The 13,203-nt window shown below is 43.9% G+C and overlaps 1 protein-coding gene across 5 annotated transcripts in view; it reads left to right on the top strand.

Annotated features, from left to right (window-relative positions):
• Positions 1-1,955: 1,955 nt before the first annotated feature.
• Positions 1,956-13,203, top strand: part of LOC134036885 (zinc finger protein 521) — a 103,712-nt gene continuing 92,464 nt past the window's right edge. For 2 of the 5 annotated variants that reach the window (XM_062482043.1, XM_062482041.1), the window contains exons 1-2: positions 2,123-2,801; positions 9,849-9,905. In XM_062482043.1, coding sequence (XP_062338027.1) covers positions 2,762-2,801; positions 9,849-9,905 — 97 coding nt within the window. In that variant the 5' untranslated portion in view covers positions 2,123-2,761. The other 3 variants (XM_062482045.1, XM_062482044.1, XM_062482042.1) reach the window with 3 other exon arrangements.

Here is a 13,203-nt window from a genome sequence, read left to right as displayed (position 1 = left end):
TTGTTATGATGGTGTTGGCCTGTTTTCTTTTCCCGAGCTCGGTGAACGACAGCCTTCACATGGTGCTGCTCTCACATAAAAGACGAGTTCTGAGCAGCAGTCTCGATCACTCCTGTACCTTGGAGAAGGAACTGAGAGAGCGCTGAGCCAAGTCAAGCCTTTTCCCAGTTACTATGTCACTAATGAAAGTAGCAAACAGCCCTGGAGGACTGATGAGCGAACAGCGTTTGTTTGTGTTTGTGAGCGTATTCAGGAGGTGAGGGGGAGGAGGGGTGGGGGGACCTAGGTGGTAAAACTTTGGGAGAACTGTCTGACAGTGCATGGGGACCGAGAGCAGGAACTTTGGAGCGTTGTTAAGATTGAAGTTGGAGACAGCTGAGACCCCCTGACAGGATTCAAGCACCTCCAAGTAGAGGTTTCATATGTGTGTTTACCTGGCGTACTGTAGTTTGTGAGTGCTCTGACTGCACCAAAGAGCACATCATATCAATCTTTGCCTCTCTGGCTTTCATATATCTTTTGTTCATGTTCTGTGGCAGCATGTGGGCGGGGAGACGGTCTGAAAAAGGAAGGTTGAGGCTAAGATTAGAAGATGCATCATGCATAAACAAGTATTAGCAGCATATGTAGGTAATAAGTACATATACATATGTGGTTTGCAGACTAGTGTATGGCCTTGTGGTTGTATGAATATCAATAAATATTCTAATCCCAGGTCATTTCAAATGACAGATAAACACAAGTTGCTAAATATAAGGTTGTATTTTAGAATGGAGGAAAATAAATAACCAAACAATTAGGCTGCCAAACAAATAGGTTGCTTTTTCTTGTTTTGAGGTTGTTTGCCATAGTCTACACATTTGAAATCTAAACAAAGATTCCCCATGCCAATGTGTGGATAGGTTTGATAATGCATCACAGCCCATTTTTGCCTGGTGAAACATATGAATGAACACAGTGCAAACCTACACAAGAAAGAGAGGTCATATAAAAAATAATTGCATACATTTAATTTTAAACTTCACCAACTCCTGCTGAAAACCTGGCCAATAAGCTATTCAATGCTTCCAAAATCTATTACATTTTTGTGTGTGGAATGTCCCTCCTCAAAAACCACCCATGAATGGTAAGCAATAGAAGTGTATGGAGTGTAGAGATCTGTGCTTGCGTGACTGTGATTTTTAGATGAGGCCCCTGGCGAGGTGTCCAGCAGGCTGCGGAGGTGGAGTGCAGAGTGAGAAACCCACCGCAGGACTCTTCCTCTGAATCTCATTTTCACATCACAGGGGTAGGGCCTGGACATTCACTAGGAGGCAAGGCAGCATTATTTAAAGGTCCCTGTCGTAGACATTTTGTCAGCGATAAAAGACAGACAGAGAGAGAGAGAGAGGGAGGGAGAGTAAGAGCATTATACTTGATGATTCAATTCCACACTTGTTTCTTATAGCACTCAGTTGTTTACTGTTGGGATATGTATGCTATCAATACGTATGACTTTTCTCACAGAAATTTTCTGTATAATCTCAAATAGATACCATGTAATAAAATATATCTATGCTTTCAAGTAAACATAACCTAGGATGTCTTAAAACAGTTGGTAAATAAATGATTGTATTTGCATTCACTACACTGAATCTCATGAATCATGATTGATAGCTTGCATTTCACCCCTAAAATGCCATGGTTTTCTTCAACTCGCAAGCGAGATGTCAACAAATACTCCGAAAATACATCTCTGCTTAACCACTTCTACCAGAAGGGGGACCAGTCCGTCTGCCGAAGACGGAGAGCGGCCGACCGCGAGCAGGGAGAGACGAGATGCGAGGGCGAGAAAACGACTTTGGGTGTAGAGTTCGACTCCGGATCCGGGGACTAGCAGATCCAGCAATCCGCATCTTGCCATGATCCCGAGGATTTTAATCATGCCTCTCTGTCTGTGTGTGAGTGCAGGCAGGCTGACAATGATTTCCTCAGTGATTACGTACAGAGCGAGTCCCTGCGGGGTAGGGGCCCCCTCTGGAGCCATCCTGATGGCTTTGGGGGCCTTGCTTCCATTTTCCATTATTATGTGGACTACCGGAGCGACAGCGCAGTCCAAGACCTTGCAGGTTTGTGATGAGGAGGGAGCTTCCATCTTCTCTCTGCTTCTTCATCCTCTTTTTAAAGCTATTTAGACGTAGACTTAGATCAGATTCCGAACCTAATCCATGATTAGCTAACTGGAGTGGGAAAAGGAAGAGTCTATATTAGTTTTGATGCTGCTAGGTGGATATGCAGTGAAAAGTGTTATGATTTTTTTTTTCTTTTTTTGGTTTTGTTGCATTTTTGCACTCTCACAGCAGGCGTTTTGCTGATGTCTTTCTCACGCGATTGTAGGCTATTTGAGATCAGAGGCTAAAAGCGAAAATTCCGTTTTTATTTCAAAATGAACACCATGCCTACACGCGAATGTGTTTTGCTGGAGACTGGAAGCGCATGACGGAATTACGACTTTATTATTACACTTTTCCCGATACGCAGTTGAACTAAATAGGCTACAGTAGCTTGCCGATAAATTGGATTTTAACGTTACATCCACCTCATCACAAAATAATCGCAAACTGATATCCTGATCATACGAGATAGCCTACATGTTTTTGTAATGGTATTAAAGCACTCGCGGTTGCTGTCATTGAGAAATAGGCATACCCTAAGATATTCGCTTTCGAAGTGAATACAATTTATCAGTCTGAAACTGAGCAACTTCAGCGTTTTCTATAGGATGTCGCGCCGCAAGCAAGCTAAACCAAGATCATTGAAAGGTAAGTGATTTGTAGGATTCCTCAAAGACCACCTATTTCAAGGTGGAAACCGACAAAATTCAACAACTCACTTCAAAATCCCTTTTGCTTATTGAGATGTCTGTCGATCTACCTTATTAACCTACACGTTTAGTCATTAGTGCTCTGCTTGACGCGCATTTCAAAAAACGACTGCATGCTTTTCTTATATTGTAGAATTCCCTGCATGACAGTGGAACTGCATTTGAACATCATACGTTTGTAATTAAAACAGAAAATAGAAGGGGCCAATAGCTATAGTCTGTCTGTCCTAAGCGACTCTGACGGAAAGCAGCATCAGGAACATCTGGATGTGTTAATGACGCTGAAGTTGGGAACTTGAGCTGTCTGATGGAATGGTAGTTTGGTGCCACGTGACTCCCGTCCTAGAAACTAAATACAGTAAAGGCTATAAGGAAACGTTTTATGCTAGGTTCAAGGAAAGGGACTATTTGACTGTGTGTGCAGGAAGGGAGAGGATTGAGAAGAGAAGTTGAGGTAGCCCTGTTTCTTACGAAGCTTTGGTGCTCAAGGTTATTATTATACCGACCGTCAAATAAGTAACCTAATGTCATTTAGGCTACAGTTGATCAAACCTCAGTTCACGGAGGTCCTATACTCAACAGATAGTATAAAACATTTTTTGAACTTTGTGTTATTTTTTCTCCATCGAACTGAAAATCTAATTTGTTAGAGCAAAGTTTGCTATGATAAAGTTGATTTTTACACAATGAGATACAGTTTACAGACTGTCTTTCTCTTCATTTCTTTCTCTCACACACAAACACTTAGGCACACACACACACACACACACACACACACACACACACACACACTCAATACTTTTCTCTGTCGTATTTTAGTGGGATAGCTGCTGGGTTTCGAGGTTTGTGCTCCAGTTCATCTGGCAGGCATTGTATTTTGCTCAGCAAATAATTGTCCACAATTTCACATTCCCAGCTTGTGGTCTGTGGACTCCTTTCTCTCTCTCCCTTTTCCTTCTCGGAAGTCTTCATCTCAAAGGAAGATTACATGGTTCGCGGTACATTCATACAGCCACCATTTTAAATCAATACCCAGGAGAGAGGCGGATGTGAGTGCACGCACATCTCACAATTGTCACATTCTGTTTCAACACTTGCTTGTTCTATTATAGACAGTAAACAGGTCTATAGATTGAGGTCTACATCTTTTTTTGTGAGCACAGATTCGCATTGACTTTTTGTTAGCTGGGATGACATTTGTTATTCTCAAAAGACAGCATTTATATGTAATCTGTTCACACCAATATGCTACAAGTGTGTTTGTGTGTATACATGTGCTCGCATGTGTGTATTTGTGTGTATACTGTGAAGGCACGCAGGTTCGTGTGTGTGTGTGTGCGTGTGTGTGCGTGCGCGTGGTGTTCTATCAGAAGAAGGCTGCATGCACAGATATGAGTATGAGTAATGACATTCAGTGTTTGTTTTGTCATTGCTATTGACTTTAGAATGCAGCCACTTGGTTGCACAAAATCCCTTCTTTTCCATATGTTCCTCACAGAAGTCTGTTTTCAGGCAGAGTAAATGTGGGTACGTCATAGTTTTCCCCTCTCTTCCTTCACAACCAGAAGGGACAGGCAGATGTTTTGTATTGTTCTCTATCCATCTCTTTCCTTGGGGAAGAAGTGAGGCTTATACAGATGTCCACAGAAATGTCCTCAGTTGGAATATAATTGTGGTGCAATGAATTGAGTTGTCTCCGTTGCTAAATGCTACTTTTGTTGGGACAAATGGTCGTATTAGAGTTTGGCAGTAACATTACTCTCTGAATGTATTACATGTGGTGGTGATTGTCTGTGTATATTTTCCAAGTCTAGAATGCAGTCACAGAGTTCAGTGGCACAGTCTTGTTTGGCTTGTCTTGGCTAGAGACATTGTGTCGATGGGGTCTTTTAGGCCCAGAAGGAACACTCTGTTCTGGGGTGGAGAAGCAGGCCGAGGTGGTAGTGGCACATGAAGGAAGGAGAGAAACGGTGGCTAGAGAGAGATGGTGCTCCACGGTGAAGAGAACCAGGAAGTGTCCAGAAGACATGACAAAATAAGTCTTCATGACAGTTAGCACCTTTTTTTTGTTGTGGAATGCCCCCGGCCTGCCCCCCTTCTTCTTTCCTTTGGATTAGATGCTGAAGGGAGTCAGAGGTTATGTTTTGGTCCCATCGAGGAAAAGGGCAGCGTTACAAGTCCCCGTTTCAATTAAGTCTGAGAGACAGAGCCGGCTACGTTATTGCTTAGGGGAATAGGTGGCACAGGACGACACCATACATCATTCGCTTATATGCAAACACTTCACCCTCGCCGGTGACATTTACTCAATCCTCAGCCATGCCCATTCCTCAACTGTGGCTGCATCCTAATTTTGTTTTGATGTGCAGAAGTGTCGGGTCAGCACATTACCTCAGTGATGTGCTGCTAGGAAGCGGCCCAAATTCAGGATGCACATATATAGTACAGTGTGAAGACTATCTGCCACGTTGCTGACTTCCAGAATATTGCTAGACTTCTCGGTTTATATTTTCTCTTGGAGCACAAATGACACTCTCTTAGGTCGCCCTCCTTCTAATGTGTTTATTGGCTGAGTACGACGTTTCCAGACCCGTCGTCTGCATATATAAATATATTTTCTGCACCATTTACTTTAAGTATTGCCGGGTGTCATAAAATCGCCGTTGTGTCATATACACCTTTAATATTTGATGTTCATCATGAGCTGTGTGTGTCATTTCCACATGAATTGAAGCATGGTGGTTTCTATGGCCCTGGAAAGATGTGTATGTCATCCTGTCATATGAAGACATGTTAAAGAGGGTTTGGAGGTCTAGTCAGAAAATCCTGAAATAGTTGATGATAGCAATTACTTCTTAAATAATTTCTTAAATACATTAGAGTATACTGTAATATCGGCTCCCCTTTATAAAATGATGAAAACAGCACAACCGCATAACTCTGTGATTAGGCCTAATTATTTTATTTCTATTTTTGGCATTTGTAGACCAGTTAAATTAGAGATTGTGGATGAGGAGGTTCACCTGGACTCTTCATAAGGTGTGTGTGTCCCAATTTCTTTGCCCACCAAACTAACTCCGGATTTTCACCCTGGTCAGGTCTGTCGTAGAATCATTTACAGGGTTACAATCAGGATTTTTCCTCCTTGCAAATCCAGCACTGCAATCAGGCCACTCTTGCTCAATAAAAACGTAATGCCGTGGGGAGCATTAATTACAAACATTATTCAGAGAACATTCTTAATTATTGAACTCCAGACGAACTGCACTCATTTTTTAGGAATGATTGAAGTGAGGAAGAGAGCCATTCTCATCACCTTATTTTTCTCAACTCAAGTCTACATCAGCTCTGGGTTCTAGTCAAAGCTGTGGTATTCTAGTCTTTTCCACAATTAATGATCTGTGGTATAACAGCCATTAACACTTTTCTAATGTGACATAAAAATATGGTTAGAATTATCATTAAGGAAATGATGATGGAGGCATGGCAAAATCCCATTAGCAGAGCTGTCAGTGTTCTTGACGTGAGGCACAGTGAGTTGGGCTGGGTGTCGCGGGAGCTGGCCGATATCTCCTCTTATTCCATGGCATGTGTCTCTCCCGTTGTCATGGGTTGTCTGCTGTTGTAAGAGCTCTCTGATTGGCTAACGATGATTGGTTACCCCATGTTGCAAATGAGGAGACATTTCCTTTTGCCTTGTTTTCACTTCTACAGTGTTTTTCCTGATTTATCGTTAAAACGTCCAGATTGGTATATGTTGTATACCATAAGATATCCTGAGATGTGTTATTTCTCATTTGCCAAGAAGTCCTTAGGCTCTTATAATCATAATGTTTGAGGGGGGGGCTGTTAAGAGTAACTATTCAAACTCTCAGCTTGCTTACACGATAGTACACAAAGGATTACAAATATTATGCAACATGATTAACACGCTCCTCTATTGTAAATTATTTATGACACTAATCACCAGCTCGAATAATGCTCATTAAGAAAGTTATTCATGTGCAGTGTGTGTGTGCCCCCCCTTCCACACACACACACACACACACACACACACACACACACACACCTCCTCTCTCCCACTAGCACTAATTGAGAAGGTTTGACCCCCGGTGACCTGCGCTAAATTGAGTTGTAGTCCCCGTGGCGAGTGTCTCCTTCTCGGTCAGTCAGGGTGGATTACACAGCCATTGTGTGGAGCACTGTAACGTCCGAGTTGGCTGTAACCAACCAGATGAGTCACGCACATCAAGGAGCGCTCTCTGGGCCTGTGTGTGTCTGAGAGCGGCTAGCTAACACAGACTCGCCACTCAGCTGATTGCCTGGGACTGAACCTGCTCAGAGAAAGAAAATAGTGTTTAGACGTTGATATTTTTGTCCATTTATGTAAATTTTAATTAATAATATACCCGGTCAAAGGTCTGTGTTTTGGGAGGTCTAGCTTCTTTTTATTATTTACCTGCAAATAGCTGATAATTAATTCTTATTTACATGATTACATTCTTGTCTTGGGATTGCCAATCACACCTAAATGACTGCCACTGTGTGCTTGTGTGTGAAACATATGCTAATGAGTGGCCTTTAACGTTACAACACTTGTTGAGGGATTATATTATTCCTGTTCCATTTTGAAAATCAAAGGAACGGTGCTGATTTAGTCCCATGAGTGTTCTGTATTGTATCAACACAACACAGCAGCCCGGTTATAAATACACTATGTCATGCAGACAGAGTGATACACTGTACCTTGTCAAAAAATCATTAACAGAGAGCTGCGATGCTGAGGCAATACTGAGTGTTGCTGCGCTGAGAAATATTTATAATTTACAGTCTAACTAAGGTGGGAACAGCTACGGAGTACAGGAATTAAATGCGTTAGGGTCTTTTTAGGTCTCTTTATAAGGAGTTAGAGTTAGGGTTGGTGTAATGTTAGATTAATGTTATGTCTGGTTTGGAATTAGTATAAAAGAACATATCACCTTGGTGTCAGGTGAGCTCTGATGACCAATACTCAGTTAGACAGATGTGTGATGACTCAGTAAAAAATACCCTACAGAGATCAGAAACAAATACAAAAGTTGGCTTACGTATGAAAATTGCTTGTTTTGTTTAAATGACAAAACTTTTAATAAGTTCTCAGTGGTGACAAATCTTGGATTGCTGTCATAATGTGTAAATTCTGATGGCATTGTAAAATGGAATTTTCTGCCTCAACTCCCTTATCTCGCCAACAGGGACGGTAATCAAAATAAAACCTCCAGCTCCTTCCACCAATCTCTGATAGAACCGTGGGGGATATTATTAAGACCCCCTATCCGAGCCTATTTAAATGATCCTGGATGCAGGGAGCTCAACAGCGCTGGAGAAACTCATTAGACTCACAGGGTCTCTTTTGCCAAGGCCTGCTTTCACAAGATCCCACCTTAAACATTAGCTAAACAGCAGACGCTCTTCTATGGTGGTCCTTTAGTAACATACTGAACATACACTAACCAGTGACATTAAAGAGTTAAATTTCGACAGGTGTAAAATAATGATTATGTTATTTCTGATGATGGCTGTAAACCATGTTCTTTTGCTCTGGGATAGCCATTTAGTTTGAACAGCCAGACAGTGTTTTAGATTAATTCAGTTACTTGTGGCTTGTGTTCGGCATTGACCGGTCAAGGCCAGAAACGAATCACCATCTTCGTCTTCTTGTCGCCTTCAGAAGAATCCGCTTGACACTTTCCTCTCCATTCCTCAGCGCGCTCTGACACCGCGCTCTACATTGACTTCAGGTCCCCTGAGGGAGTCTCTCCCGCCACCATAGGATCCTGCCTAATTATGTAAAGTAGGGGATATTTTGTGCGATTTTAAAAGTGCGCCGGTTTCTGCTTTGGCAGTCGCCGCCATGCTCCCCTACTGGGAGGTCCTGTCAGACTCCCCCGTCCTTTTTGCACGGGAAAATGAAAGGCTAGATAGAGAAGGCATCATGGAGAATGCATTTCAACTGCAGGGGTGGAACACTGAGGCATCAGAAGTCCTCGCTGAGACCCTCATTTTACATGGAACAGGTGGGAGAGCCTTTTGTTCTCCTCCCGCTGCTAAAATCCATTTAGTTCCTTGTACTTGACATGCCGCAAGGAACTACTCACCTGTCCCCCCCCGTTCCACCCCCCCCCCCCAAAAAAAAGAAAAAATTGCCCTAGCGAAAATCATAGAGAAAGAAAAAACTTACCTCTGTACTTAGGAAAAACGGTTGTTTGTCAGGGATGTTGCTGAAATCAAATGCTGTCAAAATTGGCTTGGAGGATAATGAATCTGTCTCGAGTGCTGATCAAGCCGTCATCCTTGTACCAGCTACACAGTTTCAGAGCGTCTCCTGTATGTGCTTTGAATGCAAGGTCATGTTAAACTAGGTTGCATTAAGTAAACACATGCATGCTGCTACCGTTGTAGTTTCACGTTAAACACAATATATCACTTTCAACGGAACTGTAAAGGCTTGACATTTTTGACACAGTCGTTATTTTTACTTATTTTTTTTTTTTGTGAACACATTTTTTTAATTTTATCTTCAGAATCTTAAGTTTGATGCCAGCAGTGTGGATTGGTTTTGTTGCAAAGAGGCAGAAACCTCTCCCTAGGAAGTCATCAAGGTGTTTTTCACATGGTCACTGTTGATGATGGGAGGTGTTTCATGGGAGACTTTCATAATTCATCATGTCATTACTCAGTCCAATATGTTATTTACGTGGGTGGCTGTTTGCCTTGTTGCCAAAACCTCATACATATGAAAGACTTGCGTGGATTCCCAAACCGCAGGTTGAGCTGTCGAAAGCTGTTGAAATCTCCTGGAGTTTCCATACAGGAAATCTAAATAGTAAATAATAAAAAAGATAGAAAGCTCAGTATGTCTGATGGGAAGAGGGGACTTATTTTTTAGTTGTTAACCGTTTCTTCTCCCTCTCTCTTTCTCTCTCTTTCTCTGTTTCTCTGGCAGCAGAAGACAATGTGACAGAGGATCAGCACAGTTCTGGGCCGACTGCCATTCCAAGCGGTAATGCTCCATTTCATATTTCATCATATTGGGCTGGAAAGTGGAGCGTGTGTATGTGTGTGTGATCAATGGTGTCTCCAGGATGAAATGAAGTGTGTTTAAATCACTGAGCCACGCAACATACTTCTCTATGTGTGTTATGTCACCTGTGTGTGTGTGTGTGTGTGTGTCAGATATGCACACCCAGTGTCTGCTCCTGAGTGTCCTAAGCCTGAGTTCCTTGTCTGTGTTGGGTCACCCCAGTCCAGTCTGTGTGTGTGTCCATCTCCCAGGTCTGTGTGTCGTGTCACCCCAGTCCGCGTGTGTGTGTGTCTCTCAGGTCTGTGTGTCGTCTCGACCCAGTCCGTGTGTGTGTGTCCATCTCCCAGGTCTGTGTGTTGTATGTCACCGAGGCCGCAGTGTGTGCACGTGTGTGAGGCTCTTTGTTTCTCCAACCTGTGATGTCGAATAGAGCCAGCAGATGAATGTCTCCTGTCTCCTGGTGTGGCATTCAACGTGGCCCTGCAGGAACAGAACGGTAATTCAGGTCATGCGAGCAGAAGGCCCCCTATGAATGAAACCTGCTCCTGATGCACTACACTGTATTCCTTTTTTCATTTTTTTTTTCTTCTTCTTCATTTCATTTGTCTCTGGTAAAGGTTAAGTCTCATGCGTGGTTATTTTAAACTTGATATGGATGGCTTTGCCCAGCAGGCTTGGGACCTTGGGTACTCAAAGGCAGGTACTCTTGTCCAGCGTTTACCCAGCTCTCTGGGCCCCTCTAAACAGGAGAGGTACGCCCGTGCGCAAAAACGTTATGGCCGCTCGGTTTACTAGACCTTGTTTTTGGTGCTGGTTGCTGTTTGGATGTATTCTCCTGTGCGGTCCAATATTTGTACCTTCATATGTGTGTAGTCATCTCACTTGGTCTTCATATGACAACAGCAGTTCCATGCCTGTCTGTCCGTTGTAGTTTGTGTTGATGGCTGTAGGTGTTGGTAGTGTTTGGGGTTGGGGAGGGCGGGGGAGGGGGGTCTTCTCAGTCCCAGTCAGCCCAGTGGAGGAGATGAAGGGCTGGGTGTCTGAGCCGGGCGTCCCTGGGAGACCTCCTGTCATCCAGAGCCAAAGCGGGGCTAATGAGTGGGCCTGATTACAACGACCCCCTCAGACACATGCCTCCCCCCTCTCTCTACCTGTTCCTCTCTTTCTCCCCCCCTCTCTCTCTCCCTCTCTGTTTCTCTATCGCTCTCCTCCTGACGGTCTCTCCCCCCCCCCTCCGTACCTCTGCCACTACCGTCTCCAGAGCGGGAGAGTGGGCCTCCACATGATCGATGTCTGCCTGTGGAGAAATAAAGAGGGCGCACAAATTAATTTCTCACTTTTCTCATTTGAGATTGTCTTGCTTCTTCTTTTTTTTTTTTACCCGCTTATCGGATGCAGGCGTGAGCATGCTTTGAGAGGAGACGTCGCGAAACTTTGACATGGCGATTCAGTTATTTTTATTTTGAAGTACAGGGCTTTAACTGGCTTGCAATTCACGTCATCCAAGATATCAGAGTATAGTACGTGGATTAATAATATTTGGGAAGTGATAGTAAGACTTTGTTGCTTTTGAGATGGAGAAAACCTTCCTGTAATGGCTAAAATGACTCAAAAAAAATCTTTATAAATATAAACTATACCATACAGCTGCCTTTTCATGCATTTTCTGGCATTGAGCCTGTGATTGACATGGTCACAAAAGCCATTACCCTCTTGACAAGCTAAGAGCTTAATCAGACCAAGCTATGTGGCAGAGAGACGACAAACAAGTGGACCCCCAGCTGTCCTCCACTATGTGGTTGACTTCCGTTCTGTATAGGTCCACCCCATGTCCTACGCTACATTCATGTTTGATAAGCAGCAGTGCTGGAGGAGAAAGCGATAACAAAAGAGCAGAGAGACAGCGTCAGGTTCAGTGTGGAGGGCCACAAACAGTGTTGGGGATTTAATGAGGCGACGTGCCTTTTTTACCCAGAGAATGTCGAACAGGCTTAAGATCCGCAGCCTGGCTTTACCACCGCGCTGCCTGTGTGTAATTATAACCACATGCTTCCTTTTCTTTCTTCTAACCCCTTTTATATACTCTTTCTTCCTTTTCCCCTTTCCTCCCGTTTCGCCTGGTTGCCTCAGGTTGGAGCTGCTGCGTGGAAGAGGGTGTCGGTTCGGTCAGGACGGGAGTGGATCGAACCTGCACGGGGCGTTTTAAAGGGATCCGAAAGGGGTCGACGAGGAGGCAGGGTGTGCGTCGCGTAGCGGGCGTAGTCTTGCACATTGTGGTGTGGCGTGTGTGTAGCGTAGCTGTGGTGGCACGGGCGGAGGTCTAGGCAGATCAATGCCGGGCTCCAGCAGCAGGAAGAGGGATGGGGCTCTTTGCTCCGGCACTTTTGAAATCATATTCTCTATTATTCATTTCCTTTTTTTTTTTTTGACTGCACTAATGGCGTGGCAAGGCGCTTTCGTTCAATACCGGTCCTTCCTGAGAAGAGAGAGACAGACAGACAGACAGACAGTGAAAAAGAAAAAGAGTGGAAGACAAACAGAGTGGAGAAAAACAAATAAACAGTCAGAAAGACAGATGGATGGAGAGATAAAGAGACCTAGGGAGAAAGAGAGCGATTAAGAACATTGGGATGATACAAATCCTGTTCTCATTCAATTGCTCTGCTTTGATTTGTGGTCTGTGTGCTCCTTCATCCTGTTTGGTGCAGCCATTTTAATGACGAGTGTAACCGTCTGCGTACCTGGAATGAGGCGAAATGCTCGCTTGAGGTGCCACTGCTGCTGTTGCCTTGTTTGTTCTTCCTCCTCCAGTAATTGTTTAGATGCATTTTATCTCTCTCTCTCTCTCTTATGGCTCTCTCTCTCTCTCTTTCTCTCTCTGTGCCACTTCATCTCGCTCCCAGCGTGCATCATCAAATTTTCATTAATATGCGGCGTGTTGATTTGTGACACCTAACAAGCAGAGGAAACAACACATTTAGTTAATGTCTTGAGTAGAAAACTGAAATGTTAGATAGAGCGGCGGACAGGCTAATCGCGTCTCTTTCCTAGAACCTCTCTATCGACGCGTCAACAAAAGACCGCAAGTCATCCGCCATCGGTTTTGGTTGGCGGATGACTTGCGGGCTGAGAACAGCAGACGCTCCACGGTGACGCAGGCGCCTTGAGGTGATAAAGGCGTCAGAGCTTCACATAGGATCACGCCAGCGTCTCATTATGGCGGGGATCAGTGGATTTGATGGCCTAAGTTGGGAGTCCTAGAGCCCATCCACGGAGA

This window comes from Osmerus eperlanus, chromosome 16, assembly GCF_963692335.1.
Source record: "Osmerus eperlanus chromosome 16, fOsmEpe2.1, whole genome shotgun sequence".
Lineage (NCBI taxonomy): Eukaryota > Metazoa > Chordata > Actinopteri > Osmeriformes > Osmeridae > Osmerus > Osmerus eperlanus.
The sequence above is the reverse complement of the archived record's forward strand: the minus strand, read 5'-3'. Positions and strand labels throughout refer to the sequence as shown.